This window comes from Agelaius phoeniceus, chromosome 17 (genome assembly GCF_051311805.1).
Source record: "Agelaius phoeniceus isolate bAgePho1 chromosome 17, bAgePho1.hap1, whole genome shotgun sequence".
NCBI classification, from domain to species: Eukaryota; Metazoa; Chordata; class Aves; order Passeriformes; family Icteridae; genus Agelaius; species Agelaius phoeniceus.
The window spans coordinates 439,984-458,699 of record NC_135281.1 but is presented as its reverse complement, the minus strand read 5'-3'; the positions used below and the strand labels follow the sequence as shown (position 1 = coordinate 458,699).

General features: G+C 41.2%; 1 protein-coding gene across 2 annotated transcripts in view; it reads right to left on the bottom strand.

The window, feature by feature from the left end:
* Window positions 1-234: 234 nt before the first annotated feature.
* ERGIC3 (ERGIC and golgi 3) overlaps window positions 235-18,716 on the bottom strand; it is a 28,207-nt gene continuing 9,725 nt past the window's right edge. Inside the window, exons 8-13 of one of the 2 annotated variants that reach the window (XM_054644444.2) lie at window positions 9,462-9,493; window positions 8,716-8,812; window positions 6,983-7,047; window positions 6,038-6,174; window positions 5,152-5,207; window positions 235-2,573 (exon numbers count right to left, since the gene is read on the bottom strand). In XM_054644444.2, the coding sequence (XP_054500419.1) occupies window positions 2,494-2,573; window positions 5,152-5,207; window positions 6,038-6,174; window positions 6,983-7,047; window positions 8,716-8,812; window positions 9,462-9,493 (467 nt within the window). In that variant the 3' untranslated portion in view covers window positions 235-2,493. The remainder of the gene's footprint in view (window positions 2,574-5,151; window positions 5,208-6,037; window positions 6,175-6,982; window positions 7,048-8,715; window positions 8,813-9,461; window positions 9,494-18,716) is intronic. The other variant, XM_054644445.2, reaches the window with a different exon arrangement.

Below are 18,716 nucleotides of genomic sequence, written 5' to 3'. Positions count from 1 at the left end.
AGTTCTGCCCAAGCTGGTAGGGAGGGACAAAGGGGAGATGTTGGGGCTGGAAGTGGGCATGGAGCCTGTAAGCTGCTGTGTGTAGCCCTGCAGGGCTGTGAAGCCAGTGGTGGACAGCAGCTGCTCAAATATGGCTGTCCACATGACAGAGCTGGTATTTCCACCTACAGATGGCTTTTGGGGGAGGTCTGTAGTTGGTCTTAGGAAAGGAAGATGCCCTCCTCACCCTGCCCAGTCTTTTACTCAGACTTTTATTTTTACAGTCCTTAACTAAGGGAGTATTTTTTAAATTGCATCAAGGAAGAATAAAAAGGGAAAAATCAAACATGGTGACAGAAGACAACAGAATCAAATACATTTGAAATGATCTTATGTTGAATAAACTTTGAAAACACATGAACCACCACTTCCTTTGCTTTTTGACCCCTTACAACTTTGAAAAGGCATCCCTGCAGAACATGATCCCCCTGCAGATCAAGACTGCAGACCCTGGGGACTGAGCTCCCCAAAGAAGGTTTTTGTCCTCAAGAGCAGGATTAGCTTTCTAATTATTAGAAATTAGATTAGATTTCTAATTATTAGAAATTAGGATTTCTTTTATCACTTTCAATCCCTAACATCCTTGATTCAGACTCAGCTTTATTATGGTTCTTAGTCACTTGGGCTTTCAGTCTATTAAAATCACCAGAACTCTTGGACTCATATCCTCCCTACTGATAGCAGAAGCCTGTATTACTTAACTATTGGCTTCATTAATTTTCTGTCTCTCCAGATAGAATCTCCATTTCAGTGTCTTCAATTTCTTCTCTCCACTATTTCCAGTTTCCCATGATGAATACAAGTATTGCACCTTCACCTTCCCTTCACCTTTCTTTAGGTCCTCAGGCCTGCTCTAGGCAATAATCTCCAGTGCTTGTCCAGTTTACAAGCAATTGGCTTTCCTATCAAGGATAAGCCAGTCCTAGATAGGAAACAGTGATGATAACTGTTTCACTGTGGGTTAAACTCTTGCTGCATTACTTCCTTTCATCTTCTCTCTCCTACTATTCCTATAAATTTAGCTACAAAGCTGACATGCATTGATGAGCAATTGAAGCTGTTCAGGTCACTTTTTGATCCTGAGAAACATACAGATACTGTGTTCCATTCCTCATGCTGTAGTAGTACTATGTGATCCTGACCCACTGGATTAATTAAATAGTTTTGTAAAAAATACATTTAAAACAAACCTGCTTTTCAACATTCTTGCTTGAAGATAATCATTCTCCTTACCCACACCACAAATTGCTTCCCTCCCCAGCTGAAAAAACAGTTTTTAGACTCCCTGGTTTATAGGTAAGTTCAACTAATTAAAAACCCCAACCACCTAGCAAAACCTGCTTCAAAATAAATTGTAAAACAGCTTTCTCTCTGCAGTATCTGATCCTGTGCCTGTCCAACTGCTTGGACCAATATTAGAATCATACCAAAGCAAATCCAGATCTGAGATTTAAGAGTAATCAATCTGTTTTACATCCAATAGGCAAGAATTCACAAATTTTTTTCCTCATTATTTTCAAATTTCTCCCAATATAGTTTCAGATACCAAGCACTTTACTCACTTGTGCAATCATTTAACATAAAAAAGCCCCATCATCATTACAATCTCTACATACTTTGCCATAATGCAATGTGTCTTAATTCTTATTTCCAATTCAGTATCAGGACTAGTTAAAATAATTTAATTATTCTTCCATATGCCTTACTAGAACAAGAGAGGATGGACTTTATTTGAAAATATATGCCAAGGAGAAATGAAAAAAAATCCAATTAAAAACTCAATTAAAATTCTGGACACCTTTTTTTTCTGAAACATCAACTTGCATCTTTCAGAAGAAGAACAATTGGGAGCTCCCCCAGCACAGAAAGTACATCCCAGATGCTTAGGCTCCCCATACATTCCAGGATGGCTGGAAGGCAACAGATGGGATTCAGCACATTTTTATGAAGGTCTGACATACAGCATCAGTGCACCCAGAAACATTTAATGGAAAAATTAAAAATCCCTAATGGTGTTGCTAGAAAGCTTATTTGATGGCAACTTCAATCCATTACAGGTCTCTTGACAATAAAGTACATTATTCCTAGAGGGAAAGAGAATGCAGTATCTCCAGCATCTCTGTTGGGAAGGGGAATAGAACTGGAGGAACACAGACTGACACAAAAAGAGTGTGACAGTAGGGCCTGCAGAGCCAGATATGATAGCTAATCTTTATAGCAGCAAGGTTCAAGTTGTTCCATCCACAAACTAAGGCCAAAGAATCAGGGGATATGAGTGGTTAGGGCCATCTGGAAGTTCCAAACCTCTTCTCCTGTGCACTCTCAGAAGATCACTTGTGCTTCAAAGAGCCTGTTCAGTTCTCCTTGGAGGCTTGAGGGGGTTACTTAGTCTTGTTTGTCTGTTTGGTTGGTTTTGGTTTGTTTGTTTTTAAATGGGTTGATGCCATTGCTTATTTATGTTGTCTTCCCAAGTTCAATTTTCTTCTGGATGGCACGTGCTGAGTGATAGATCAAGGAGTCAATGAAACCAGCAACTAAAGGAAAAAACCAAAGGGATGAAGTCAGACATGCCTCAAAGACAGAACAACTCCCAAAGATAGAAAACACAAACCCTACTGTCAGAGGAAAGGAATCCCAGGTCCACTAGACAGAAAAAGGTTCTGCTGCTGCTGTTGCCGCTCAGAGCAGTAAAGTCCTCATCTCCTCAGGACAGATAAGACCCACCCTACAGGACAGAGGTGATCATGCTTCTCTAGAAAAGATCCCTTTTCCAGAAATAAAAGAGACAGGCTGCATCATGCATGTTTACTGATGACTGAGAAGAGTTTGGAGAGGAAGCTGATGTGCTTTACGCCACTTGTTGCCTTGACTCAGCTTGCAAAGGACTTGTTTCCCATTTCTTGCTCATTTCACAGCAACTCTAAAAGTACCATATGCTGCCCTTGAAGGATGCCCTTTATTGGAGACGGCAATGTACACCTATCAGACACAAAGTAATACAAACCACTACCTTTAATTCTTTCTGCAGTATTTTTCTCAAACCTCTCCAGCCCTGAAGAAGCCTCTTAATTCAGTGTTTGTTTGTGACCACAGAAAAACTCAGAGTGGCCTACTGTACCACAAACCCCAGAGAACCAAGGTTTTCACAGGATACGAACCTTGAGCTCCTGCCAGGGAAGGAACACAAAGGTTGCTAGGGAGCTATTTTTCAATGATTGGATTTTATAAAGCTTCATATTCTTTCTTTTATTCAAACTTCAATCAAAGGAATAAGTAAATGATTACCTGGCAGTATACAAAGACATTTCAATATGATACAAAGCATTGCAGCTAAAATGGGAATTGAATCCTCTGTTTATTACTATGTATTACGATATTCTTGGACTTAATATTTGGTCTATCATGCTTCAGATAACTCTTGTGTGGTTGTTTTGCCCTGAAATTATCTCTACTTCTGGAATCAATTTGATACAGTTACACGAACACTGAGGTGACTTTAGAATAGCACAGAATCATCTAGGTTGGAAAAGATCTCTAAGGTCATAGTGTCCAATTGCCCCCAGCTCTGCCAAATCCCCCACTATACCACGTCCTTAAGTGTCACATCTACACATCTTTTAGATTCCTCCAGGAAGGGTGACTCTACCACTGCCCTGGGCAGCTTGTGCCACAGACAACCTTTTCCATGACAAATTTTTTTTTTCTAATATCCAATCTAAACTTCCCCTTGTGCAACTTGAGGCCATTTGCTTTCATCCTGTCCCTGTTAGAAGAAGAGACTGACCCTCATCTGGCTCCAACCTCCTTTCACATAGTTGTAGAGAGCAAGAAGGTCCCTCTTGAGCTTCTTTTTCTGCAGGCTGAGCACCTCCACCTGCTCCTTATCAGACCTACATTCCTGCTCCTTCCACAGCTCCATTCTCTTCTCTGGACTCGCTGCAGCACCTCAATGTCTTGCTTGTCATGAAGGGTCCAGAACTGAACCCAGGATTCAAGGTACATCACCAGTGTGCAGTGGGGGACAGTCACCGCCCTGGTCCTGTTGGCCACGCTATTGCTGGTACAAGTAATTGACCTTATTGGCCACTAGCTGATTTGATCTCTAGAATACAGAGAGTCTGAGCATGGTGTATGGCAGAAACATGAATTGGCTGTCAAACCAGTCAATGCTAAGGGGCACTTGAATTTGTCATGAAAGAAATTTCTGAATGACTTTCCAATTCAGAGATGAATAGGATAAAATTTATTGCAGACAGAAATTCTGTTTAACAGTATCAGGTTAATTTAACACCGTGACACCTCAGATGATGGGAATCTTGCAGATAAAGGTATGATGTTATACGTAATTGATACAGATGTTATGTGACACAGAAACTGGTTTCTCAGGTTCCCTGACCACATCTTCAGGCTGGCCCTTAACACCCACATGTCTGACTATGAGCACCCTGGATTACTACCTGGATTACTACCTGCACGGCTGCACCAAGGCTGCTCCCATGCACAGAGCTGAGCAGATACTGATTAGCTATTCCAGATGCCAGCACTGAGAGTGAAGTGCAGATACTCAGAAGTATCTGCAGGAACCTCTGAGCCTCTCCTCACAAGACCCCATCTAGTCCTTGAAGAATACTAGCTGGAGGTCCTATGTCTGGGAGCAGTTTGATGTCTCTAAGATATATATTATGCCCATGGCAACCTGGGTTCACAGACTTAACTGGCATTGATTCCACATAAAAACAAGTATCTACTTACAGACCCAACCTGGCCAAGAATGCAAGTACAGACACTTTCATATGGTCTGTGAAGAACAGCTTTGTTAGAAAACAAAATGTCTTGTAGAGCATCAAAATGAAATATTATGACAGGTCTACAGGTCTAATTAAATGAAATGCTGTAATAGGTCTACATTATCTACAACATCTTGTAAGCCTCCAGTGCTAGCTACAGTCTGATGCCATTCCTGCAGCTCTGCAGAACATGTATCACTTCCCAAGGGCTGAAATAATCTGTCTTAATCGAACAGAGATTTATTACTAGACATGCAGACTTTAGAAAGCGTAAGATAGTAAATATTTACACTTTAGAAAGCAAAATGATTGAAAGGTGCAATACCTGTAAATATGCCTCCAACAATGGCACAAACTCCAGTGAGAAAGTGAGTAAAGGACCTAGAATTTGAACAACCAACATGAGCTCAGATACCAATGTCAGGTACGTAACAACTAATAATTCTAATAATATTCATCATACTATATAAATATGCATTACCTAAATAGTCATAGCTAACAATTCTCATATTAAGGAATTAATTAACCCCTACTGGCTACAGAATAGAGTTTGTCACTGCTACTTTTAGTCATCAGCACTAAAAGGAAGCACTGAATTTATAAACTTGAAAGATGAGCTTTAAATTAAAGACATTCCTACCCAGTGAGAATGCACAGGAGGGTCACGCAACACAGTAATTAAATCCTAAGCACACATTAATACATTTTAAGATATAGACAATTTCTGCCCCCCATTATGAACCTCAAAGACTGGACAGCTACAACCCCTTCCCTTCCCCGTAGTTGCATTGCCAGCCATTAACCCAGACAGAAGAGGAGGTTCCACACTGGTTGGAAGATGTAGAAAAGTGACAGCAAATTCAGACTAAGGAACCAGTTGGACTGTGTGGGTGCTGCTGGTAAAATGGGTATGCTATGTAAATCTAATCTTCCCATTAGAAGTCTGAACCAAGAACCATTAGATCACACTTCTGCTCCTTGCACCACTTTTCTTTTCCATCTTGATACATAGCAACAGAAAAAAACCAGACCACAGTTCACATAGAGAGGAAGGGCATCGGTGAGCACCTCTTCCTTTTCACTGGCTGGGAAGGGGCTTGGATGAATTTCGGGCATTTGCACTATCATGTCTAAATGACGATGATGTTTCGAGCTATGCAAAATTACAAAATCAATGAAGGATGAACAAAATAGAATGAAATGTCTCTTACCTGTGTTTCTCTGTCAGCTTCACCATCATGGGTGAAAGCTCATACAGCACAAAGACACCAGGCAGACCCTGGTCTCCCAGTAGCCCATTTGCTATTTTCTCATGTCGTGTAACTGAGAACTGGTTAGTTCTTACCACCTACCAGGAAACAAACACAGCAAACGTTATTTTGCTAACAGGGAATAGGAAAGGCTACTAAAACATGCGTTCAGTGAACCACATCAGTGTGGCCCTGCCCATGTGGGCAACCTGACAGTGGTTAGAAAGAGTCATGAAGAGCTCTATCAGGATCAGGTATTTGCTATCAGGTCTATTTTTACTATAGGCTACCAGTTAAAGCTGCAGCTAGCCCATGGTATGAAGGAAGCATAACACCCAGGTTGGACTATTTGGTCTCTGCTGGCACACAACAGCATAAGCTGTCCCTCTCAACCCTGAGTCTACGTCATCCTCTGCAGGACCAAAATGCAGTCCCGTCAAGCATGCTTCAGGACACAGCACTGATAGCAAAAGGCCATAAATAATCAAGAGTGAGAAAAAGGAAAATAATACATAGAGGCAGGAGAGCAGAGAAAGACAGACATAGCCTGTCTTCACATAAATTAAGATCACCCTTCAGCATTCTTCTGTGCCCTGCCATTTTTCTACGCATTGTTCATACTAGCCCTATTCTTAGAACAATTAAACTGTGTTTCTGTAAAATGAAATTATGTTCTATCATCCCTACTAAGTTATCTGACACAAATTACAATCCAAGTGGAGAAAGATACTATCCAGGTTTCTTTACCGAATTCCACACTTGGGGTTTCCAAGTACTGAATGTACAATACAGCCCCTGGTATACATCTGGCAACACATCTGGATCCACAGTTACTGACAGCATCAAGAATATGAGAAGAAAGTGAAGGCTTCCACTTGTCAAAGTAGCAGGAAAAAAGGTACTTACTTCACCATCTACTTTCCTATACACAGTGGGGACCACTTTGACAAAATACTGAAACATCATAGAAGCTATAAGCAAAGAAAGGGAAAGACATAATTAATATTATGCCATAAACTGGAAGCTTTTCACTGACAGGTCAGGTAGACACAAACTAGTTTTGTTCAGCTTGTCAGGGAACATCTTTCTGCACAACAGCTGCTGGAGGTTTTCAAGGACAGTAAAATTAATGTCTGGAATGTGTCTTCCTTTTGCCAAAGTGAATTTCATTTCTGCTCCAACCAAAACCAAAACTCATGGCATTTTGGCCTTGAATAAATAGAAAACTTCTACAGGCTTGCTACAGCTTTACCAGTAAAACTTCTTGCAAATTCAATCCTAGTCCAGGAAAATGTCTTAACAAAATAGCCCTAAGAAAACTTACTCAGATTTAAATGAGTATCTCATATCAACTTCAATAAACATTGCACTTTATTCTTATAGAAGCATGGCATTTATTGTATCAGAAGATGAAAAGGAAGATCTGGACCAGTGAAGAAAAATAAGAAGAATCCCTTCTGTTGCCCCAGACCAGCCTGTTCCTTCAGTTCTCTTAAGGATAACACAATGCAAGAAAAAAGCTATTTTCTATGAAATTCCTTAAGAGAAGACTATCCATCCATTTCTACAGCAGAAGTAATTCTTGCATATGGTATCTTTAGCTGCAATAAACATAAATTTGACCTGCAATCTACTGCTCCTACTTCTTTACTGGAGCATGTCTTCAGAACAAATTCTTCAAGAATTTACCAACTGAGGTAAATTTCCCTGAGGCTCAGGATGAAAAGCTTGAGCTTATGCAGAAATTTACCAGTCAGCTCAAGGTCCTCCCTCTCAGATAGTTTGTTACTTCACAGAATAACTACAGCATCATAATCGCACTGAACATTATGACACCTTTTAATTTTTTTGTACTTTTTTTTCAAACGCCATCCTCTGATTTGGGTACAAGGATCAAAATCAATGGCAGAAAACTTTAAAGAACAGATTCAGGTAGGACTAACAATCCTATCACCACTTCAAAGCAAATTACTTCTTTCTCCAAGCTTTATTACATACAGTTCCAATTACCTTCAAAGAAAAACTATTCAGACTTCAGTGGATCTAAAAAAAAAACCTCTGCAATGGCATGTAAAGGACCTTTTATAGAAAAGCAGGCTTGTGGAAATAAACTTAAGCACAGCAGCAGCAGGAAGAAAAAATTGTCTCACAAGCCAGCAAATCTGGAGCTATCAATAAAAGATCAGCAATATTTCAACTTCACTGCAGCTTTTCAAGCTCTTACTGTTGGGTATGTCAAGGTCAGGTAGACACCACAGCTCTCCAGCAACTAATAATTAGGCCTTTTTTGTCTACCTTGCATCTTCTGGTTCTCTCTCACGGTAAGCAGTAGTTAGACAGGGCTCTCCTTGAACTATATCGGAGGTAGGCCTTTAATAATGATTCGCTGTAGCTGCTGTTGTGCATTCACGAATGCTGAACAGAGATATCCTTCAGAAAGGTCACAGAATCCAAACATGTTGGCAGATTTCTTCCAGGTGAGTGGAGACAGCTGCTCCAGAACGAGCAAAAGGTGGAGGAGTCACATTTCACATAACACTGTCAGGGTTTTTGTTGAAACTGAGAACTTTGCTCCTGTTCTCTTCTAATATTTATTAATACAGACACTTAAAAAGAGATGTCTTTCAGCTGTCTTTTACCTTGCTGTGCAGTGATGGCTGTCCCATCCAGAGGGTTCACAATGCCTGGATAATCCCTTCCAAATGAGAGATGTTTGATATAGTGCGTCATATTGATCTGAAATGGAAATGCTAATAACTCAAATAGCTGCACAGCACATGAGGGGTAAGGTAAAGGACCTAAAGGTCATTATTGGTATATTTTTCTGAGCTTGGCTCTGGAACAGAGACAGGTGCTCCTTTTCTCTGTGTATCCCAACAGTAAACTCCAAAATATTTGCTCTTCTTTTTTATTCATAGGAGATTTCAAGACAAGGAATTTCTCCTTCTCCTGCTGGAATCTACAGATCTCAGTGCCCTTTCCTCCCATCTATGGAGCAGGCTCTCCCACCCACTCCTCTCCCTACAATAGGAGCACATACTATCAGCTGCCTTGGAGGAATAAGTATGAGCATCGTCTGTTTTCCTCCCAGCACAAGGTAAACTCCAACAGATCCAGAAGCAATTGTGACAATATCAACCATAAGAAACTGTGAAGCATAGATTAAGGAAAAAGGCAGGCTCAGGAAGAGAGGCACAGGCTTGCCAAGCAGCATGCAAATGTCATAAAATGTATTTCAGAGCCCTCTGTGAAAGCAGGACCCAGGTTTTGCTTAGACCCATAAAGCCAAATCTGCAGCAATCTAGGATCTCAATGTGGCAATGGGAGGGAAATCCAGAAGGAAAATAGACTAAAAGAACTAGAACACTGCCGTAGGAACACTTACATTATCAAGTCCAAAGCTCTGCAGATCGTGAACTGTAATAGAAAAATAGTTACACAATATAGCTCACATTGTCATAGCAACAATATCTCTCTCCCATATTCTAGCAATAAGGCAGCTCCTTTCATTCCCATCACAATCTAAAATGGCAAGAAAATTGTCTGGGTTTCTCTCTTGCTTGCATAGTAGGGTGTGTGACAGATAAAACTGCTGTAATACCCCTCCTTACACAGAGCCACCGCTAGAATGAAAGAAAATAAATTTAATTTGGGGTTACTTCAGCTTAGGTATTCAATCCTCACCTGCATGTATTCTTCATCTAGGGCAAAAAAAGACCCCAGAGGTCAGAAAAGAAAGCTTTGCTGTTTGCTACACATAACTTCTCTCACTACTGTAAAACACAGAGGCACAACAGATCTAAACTAACAAATGAGCAGAGCACATGCTTTAATATAACATGCAAGTGCCCTTAAAAATCATCATCATCGTCTTAGTAACTCTCAGCACTCTGCCTATCAGCCTTGCTACTGCTGCCCAGAGAACATACTAGGGAAGGAAAAGTCTTTGCAGGAATGGTCCAAGCAGGGTATTTACAAACCACTAGTAGGGCCACAGTGGCTGTCACCAGTGTTGGGATTTGGGGAATTTGGCCTGCATCTCTGCCTTTCCCACATGCAGCAATGTGACAATGTGACAACACCACACACCCCTATCAGGATCAGGTAGAAGGGATCTGGCAGAGATATGGTATGGGGATTTTTGAAGGAGTTTTGAATGAGTTAGAGACGGTACCTCTGAGTTTTTTAGATTATGTGATTTATTTTTCTTATCTTCTACATAGGCAGGAAGGGTGAGTTTGGCTCACATCTTCACTGCATGGCTCAGAAGGTCACAAGACCTCTAGTTACAAGACTTTTTAAGAATTTATTGACCAATAAAACACTACCAGCAAGGATATTTATGTTTTTGACCCAATCCTTTAATATTTTGTCTTATGGACTCATGCTACAGTGTAAACTTTATTAGCCAATCATGTTATGACACATAAACCTATAGTACTGCATTCTAAACCTCTTGTTTACCTTTGTAACTACTTTTATTTTTTCTGTATCTTAAACTCCAAAACTCTAAACTTTCTTCTATTTAGCTTAACGTGTCTCTGCTTTAAACTATAAATCCATATTCTCGCTTCCAGCACCTAAGTTTGGAAACCTTTTCCAGGGTCTCAGATCAAATCCTGTGTTTAATTCTAAGCTTTGGCTTACAGGCCCAAAGTTCTGAGAGTTCCCTTCATTTTGGATTCAAACATCTTCCCATTCTTTTTGTATTAAGAATACTCTTTTGATGGCTTAGTCAATTATCTTTCGTGCATTGGAGTAGGTAAGGTACTGCTGTAAGTGTAACTATGATGACAATCAATATATACATGCTTATCTTTAAAATCTGTGGGAGGCAATGGTTATCTTCTAGTTTGCTACTTAAATGACTTTATGCAATACCAGGAGCATCAGTCTCAGGATGAAAATCTAAATTGCAACTCCATTTCAGTATCCTACCAGGTTTATCCAAAGTCATACAATCAACTCAAAGAAGCCAGAATCTGTGGCCATTTTAACAGGTGCTCATGTGCTCAGGAAGGCAGACTTCACCTTTCAATTTAGCAAAGTAAAACACAGTTCAATAATCGTGGGCTATTACTTTAGGAGCTAATGGAGTCAGATCACCAAGTGTTGCTACATTATTAACAAAGTTTAGAAATGCTGCTCCCTTGAGAGCCTAGCACAAGAGACAAGTTGCTGTGTTGATTTGGCACAGCCTGGTTTTTGGTAGTGAGGGAGGGCCACAGGAGTAGTTTCTGTGAGAAGCTGCTAGAAGCTTCCACCATGTCCAACAGAGCCAATCTCTGATGGCTCTGAAGATGGACATGCTCTTGGCCCAATTAGAGAGGCTGGTAATGCCTCTGTGATGACACAGTTAAGAAGAAAAATTGAAACACGCATGTGCGCAGTTTTCTCCAGGGGTGGTGAGGTGCCACGGCTGCTGCCGTCCTGGCGCAGTGCATGGCAAGCCTCTGCCGCCTGGCCAACCCCAGCCAACCGTGTCGTGGGAAGAGGGGCAGGGGCAGTGGCAGCAGCCTCTCCTTCCCAGGCCCTGCAGGAAGAGAGGGGTTAAATAGCGCGGGGCTGTGGTGGCCGTCACTGCCTGCTTGGTGGTGGTGGGGCCGCGTGGCCAGCAGCAGAAACATGGTAAGAGACTCTCTGGCACAGAACCTAGATGAGATTGACCTCTCGGAGCTGCGGGATCCTGTAGGAATCTTTGAATTAGCAGAACTTGTTACCAAAAGCACCTATGAGCAGCAGTTTTACTTGCAGTCAGAGAAGAGGAAGACATGAGCACATGTGAGGGAGAACAACAGGGCAACACCAAGGTCAGTGAAAAAAGAGGGGGAAGAGGTGCTCCAAGTGTTAAAACTGAGATTCCTCTGCAAGCCATGATGAGGACTATGGTGAAACAAACTGTCCCCCATGAGGCATGAAGTTCATGGGGGATGCAGAGATCCACTTGCAGCCCATGGGAAAAGTGCTCCTGCCAGAGCGGGTGGATGCCAGAGAAAGATGTGATCCAGTGGGAGACCCAAATAGAGAGAGGGCCCCTGCTTCCAGAGATAGAGGGCCCTTGCTTACAAACTCAGACTATCCTTAGGGGACTCACCCCATGGACAAGTGACATGCCACAATAGTTTTGGGAAGACTGTTTCTCCGTGGAAGGGATTCATGCCATAGCAGAAAAAAGACTCCGCTCCCTGAGCAAAAAGAAAGAGATCTTGGGTGACGAACTATCAAAACCAACATGTCCTGTCTCCCTGCACTGTCAGTGGGAAAGCGGGAGCAGCTGGGGGCAGAAAAAGATGGTTTAAAGTCTTATTTTACTTCTCATTATCTTCCTCTGACTCTGTTAATAAGAAACTTACTTTATACCTTTAAATTTGAACCTGTTTTGCCCTTAAGTGTTTTCTCTCTCAGTCCTCATCTCAACTCAGGAGCCCTTAGTTTTTTTCCCCTCTCTGCCCAGTTGAGAGCAAGAGAGGGAGAGCAAATAACTTTCATGGGTGCCTGGTGTTTGGCCAGTAGCAAACCGCAACAGCTGCAAAGCTAAAGATCTGATTTGAACTAGCCTCTCCTTTAAAACTAGCCTCTCCTTTCTACTTAAGTGTGCTGTGAACTGTTTTTTTCAATTAACATTTTTCAGTAAACCACCAGAAGCTGTACTTGTATTTATATAAAACCCTTATTAAACCTAAAGAGATAGGCATGAAAAATAGAGAACATACAGTTAGAAAAGGAAATGCTAAAGTACACTCCTCCTGAGGCTCTGATGAAGGGAGAGGTCCTCTTGCACCTAAATGCCCAGAGACTAGGCTGTCGTACTTGGAATTAAGGCAATGGGTCTGCATTTCAAAGAGCTCAGAGATGCACTGGCTTCAGATATTCCTTTTGCTATCTCTGACTGGAGTGCAGACCTGTCACTGCAACTAGCACAGTGACAGCACACAGGTTTGTGTTCCTGTGCTGACAACTGTATCAATGAACTTTAAAAAAGAAATTCCTAGTAAAAATTTGGAAGTATATGTGATGGTGGGCAGGGGAAATAAAGAAAGAAGTGGCCTTGGCATTATGCTATGTTATTCTTAACAGTTACCAGCAACACTAGGCTATTTCATGTTGCACTTATTATTTGCACTTAAGTTAAGAGGTCAGTGGCTTAGCTGCCAGTGAAGTGTCAAGTCTTGCTGCCTTTTGTACAGACACTAGCTGGCTAACCTTCAGTTATAACAAAGTTCCACAGAGATCCTGGCTCGGATGGGTCTGCATTTAAACTGGACCTACATGAAGATCCTTGTGGGTCCCTTCAATCTCAGAATATTCTATGATTTCATACCACCAAAGGAATAAAACTTTCTTTGTCCCACCATCTTTCAGTCCCTCAGCTCATTCCTATCCCACCCACCTTTCAGTCATGAGCCGTCTCAGACTCTGTAAAAGGCTGAAATGCAAGTCTTGCTTTATCTGAGGCTATTCTTCCTGTCAGAACAACTCCAAAGTAAGGTTAATCCCACAGCTGCACTGGCACAGTGGGTTAATCCCACAGCTGCACTGGCACAGTGATGCACAGAGAGGGAGAGGGATGACCCTTGTGGTAGCTGTGCTCCTAGAACCCTTTGCAGGATATTATGGTGTTTATCAGATTTATCACCTGGGTAGTCACATGTGTTGGTACATGTGAAGTTGTACTGAGGACTAGTGAGCACGACAAAACTTACAGGAACAGCATAGTACCAGAGAAATCCCAGGGAATTACTTGAGAAGGACCAGACATTAACTAACATGTTACACTAGATTTACATTGTGGGTGACCCCTATTATTAGTTATGGCTACTGAAGAAAAAATGTCCCCGGAGTGCTCTGCTATGCTTTCCACAACTAAGTAGTTTTTATAAAACTCCCCTCCAATAAGTGATTTACAACTCTGCAGTAGAGCTGTTCAGTTTCTAAAAGAGTCTTCCACCATCCTGCAGGTTTATTTCTCCTTGATCACTGATGATTATGCTAAGCACATATGTACATACTCTATGTTGCAGATACATGTTTAGCTTAACATAAACCAGCAGGTTATTTAGCCTGCTAAGATAAGGAACAGGACGAGGAAAGAGAACAGAAGATCTTTAAAAGACTGTCTACTAGGACCAAAGACTCTTATTTCTGTAGAAACAAACACATTTTTTCATTTCCTTAACCACACCTAACAGGCAAAATAAAGATACCTGCTAAACATCTTAAGTTTCACAAGAACTCTGTCTGCTTTATAGAACCAAGATTTGTTCATGGTTTTAGTAACACAGTTTTAACTAATGCTGTCTATCTGAAGAATTCTCCCCATCCTGCATTTCTGACCTGGACAATGACAAAGCCTCCTTGGACTTCACAAAACTCAGTTCTTGACCCCTAAAAGAAGATTAACAGCACTTACAGCCATTCGGGACTCTGTCAATAAACATGTGAAGGTTCCAAAAACACCAAAGACTGCCACACAAATACATTGCTCCAAAGTGAGATAGGACACCACTTTTCAAAGTAGGGATGAATTTTATGGAGGAAAGTATCTTACAGGAGCACAGTGGCAGGAAGATGGAAGTGGCATAAAGATGTGTTGTGAAGAGGGGAATGAGGCAGGGAGCAACACAGAAAATGTTGCGGCTAAGCAAAACTGAGTCTGAGCCCTCTGCCAGATGCTACTGACTTTAAACACCACATCTCAACCTGCAACTGCCATGATTACCCATAGAAAAATCCAATGGTTTACTAACGCTTGTAGAAGTTCCTACAAACTGCTCACAGATCAGCTGGCTTGGTACATGAAATTTCAGGACATATTCTGTGGAGAGCTTTGTGGACAGCTGGCTAGCTGAGAAAGGGCATGTGGACATGATACCGCTGATTAAGATAGAAGAAAGCAAGTCTAGAAGTCAGCAGTCAGTGTCCAATCACTGATGCGACCTTGCTGCAACATGAGGATGGGGGAGAGGATCTTTTGCCAGAAATATGGAGATAGCTTCAGCAGAATAACCACAAGAATGTAAAAGTAATAACAAAATAACTATAAAAAAATAGAAATAGGTGTGGTTGCCTGATGAGTAATTAACCAATAATGAGCTCAGCTTTGCAATATGTATAAGCTTCATTAACACCAATATAAATATGTGTGAGCTATCAATAAACTTTGAGATTTGTTGATCACGCATATCGTGTGCCGCAATTCTTCCGCCGACCCGACAATATTCTCTAACGTGCTGCACAAATGAAATTAAGTGAGATAATTCTCTCATCCGACTTGAAAAGGCAGAAGTTGCTCTAACATATCAGCACATTCCCCTCAAGCACATTAGCGGCACAGTGCGGCTAAACATTTGCCAAAACATTATCTCCAACATGGGGATACTAAAATCATTTAAGACAAGGATTCTCCACCTTTTCCACCTCGTTTACCACAGAAGAATGACCTGGCACAGCTCTCCTATTAGCTTCCTGGAAAACTTCTCAAATCCCAGCCTAGATCAACAGCTCTTTCCAAAGGAGATTTATGGGCTCAGCAAATAGCAAAAATCATGTTAGTTCTGTAGTCCAGAGGAAAAAAAAGGATACACCAACACCTAATCTCAACAGCATACACTGGGAAAACAAGTAAAGTAGAAGAGAAAAGAGAAATGTTCATATCCTTACAAAGAGATTCAGGTAGAGTAGTATTTAAAGTTCATACCATAAAGGGAGAGAGAAACATCTGTGCTTATGTGCTTTTTAGGCCATATAAATCACCCCCTAGACAGCTAAAGGAACTGATATATTGTCAAGCAATCTTTTAAAGTGCAACAGAGAACTCAAAATGCAGTAATTAATCACCAAAAGGAAAAACACAGTGGGATGTGCATATATGTTAAGTGAACTCCAAAGCAGCATGCCAAACAACAGTATTGGTTATATTTAGATTATTTTTCAGTCATAAGATAAGAGAGATAATTTTAGGAGCAAAGCTATTCAGAAATGCACTCAAGGTTTATATTTACAACATATTAACATTCAAAGCTGAGTAATAGGTTCTTTATTCTTAATCTGTCCTGTGCTATTTTCATCCCACCTGATATACAGAGGAAATAACAAATCATGAGGCTGATTTTGTTCATTCTGTTGCAAGATCCTGACAAAGGTGAATACCAGGAAAGATTGGGCACAGGGAAATGCATGTTTGAACAGCACATCTCAAGGGAGGTAAACTCCTTTTTTGTTTGTTTCAAAAGCTTGTTCATTTGTATTGAACACTGTGCAGTATATACATTTAGCACTAACCAGTAACTGTCACAGACTTACAGGGCCTTATAGTTGTATGAGCCTCTGAATCCTTCCCACAGCAATTTGATCCCCTCAGCTACATCTCTGCTGGGGCTTCTACAATAGTATGATTTTTGGTATAGAGAAAGAAAGGCTGCTTCAGAGGGCTACTTGACAAATGTTAAGCATTCCCAACAACTGGTACAACTTGAGCTCTGATGGATGATAGTGAAGTGACAAATGAAAATGTCATTTTTGTTGTCTCCAAAACAGACTTTTTATAACTTGAAAACAGTTTGTCCACCATAAATGGGTGAGACCTTGCATCTTTCAGCACCAAGACAACCAAACTCTGGTAAGAGGTCACTAGGGTAAAAAGAAAAGTCCTCAGCAGTGCTGAGGATGAAGTAAGACTCTCAGTGTTCAGTATTCAGTATGGGGATAAAAACAGTTCCCTAACAGACACTACTTTGGGACAGAGGTTAGAATGAGCTCATCCACACCTCCTCTATGGAAGGAATAGTGTACAGGTGATCAGAGGATTTGGATCTTCCCACACTGAACTGGTGTCCTGATGGAGACTGAGTCCCACATCATTTTTTAAAGTAAGTTGGGCAGGAGAAGAACTCAGATAAGTAACTGCTACCAGTAGATGCCTGTGCAATAGTAACGAGCCCACAACTACTTGGGCTGTAGGAAAGGAACAGAGAAGGAGACTGCAGTCTCTGCAGAAAAAGGAGCTAGTGTGACTTGCTCTTGGCTGACACTGAGAAGGTGCCAAGGGACTTGAAAAATGACAACCAGTCTGCAGTCAAAGACTTGGTATCTTTTCACAATTAATAAATCAAAACACTAAAAAGTATGTAAAAAAAGAGAGGCTATTTGGGGTCATCCACAGCGTCCAAGGATGAGTTTAAATAGGTTCTGGCTGTCAAACAAGCTCTAGCAGAGAAATAAAGAAGACCTTTGTTAAATACATAAACAGAACACTAATGAGGATGTACAACTGACCAGTGGATCTGACTCCTAGAGAGCTAACAAAGCTTCACACCTTTCTAGGCAAAGCTTGGTGGCACCAAGGAGAAGACTCTTTTTCCAAGACTATCATCATAACAAAGAGCAGCAAACCTGTGTTTTTTCCTTCCACAGACATCACCACAAAAGAGGATGAAAACAAACAGTAATCTCTCAGAAATAGCATCTTCAAAGATAACTTTGTTCCTCCAGACATGTAGGGTGCAAGGAAACCACAAAATTTGGACCACATACAGATTTCTTCATCCACAGAAATTGTGACAGTCATTCAGAGTGTGTCCTCAGGACAGAATGTCCTGTCCAGATGCCACCATCTTCTTTTTAAGGAATTGAAGGAGTCTAATGAGACATTTTAAATAATCCTGAAAAGCTCTCTGGCTGTCAAAAAAGCATGAAGGCCAATGTCTTTTCTAAAAAATACTGATGATGGTGTAGCCACATCACAGAGAAAAGCAAGGCACAATATGACAACATGATGGCACCTCAGCAACAGAGTGACCCAAAGACAATCTAAAGGAGGAATGAGAACCCTCAGCCTTTTCCCTTGACTATAAGAAACAGAGCAAGAAAGACGGGAAGTGATATAGATAACATCACTCTCCTCAGGAGCCTACCATTAGGTAGGTGAAGTTTCCACAGGCAGGAAAGTCACTCTCAACTACTGCAGATGAAGCAGGAGATGGCTGCTGCTGTATAGGCATGGACAGACATGGCAGCAGCCCCTGAAGCACAAATCTCAGAGGTTAAACAGCTAAATCACCCAATCATTCCTCTTTCCTCTGAGACAGGAAGGAAAGACTGCAGGTGTGAATTGCTGCAAAAGAAAACAGATACAATATTCAGAGTCATAAATTGGCCCAGCTGATGGTGGAGGCTGTCCTTACAGATGCAAAAGTGAAAGAGAGAACTTCACCAAAATCTGCAGCACATTGCATGAACAAACATAAAATCTCAGTTTAGGATTCAAAGTCTAAACAGACAACACTGAAGCAACCCCAACCTCAGCAAGAACCAAATGAATAAGCAGGGCTTGAGGCTGTGCCGCTTAAAACAGAAGAACCAAAACTACTTGTTTCAGTGTTAAGAATTCTGATTGGAAGTGCTTCAGTCCTCCTCACAATCTCTTTCAATCCTCCTCCTAATGATCTGGGATTTCTTAGTGCAACCGAACAACAAATGACCATTTGCAGCCAGTAAGACATTCCAGAGCTGGGGGTCTTCTCTGACACTGATGCTGTCACATCATGGTGCAAGCCTAAAGTGACCAATTTTAAATGCTTCCAATAACTTGGAATGAAAAGCAGCATCACTGCTTGCTTCAAAAGCAACACATTTCCAAAGG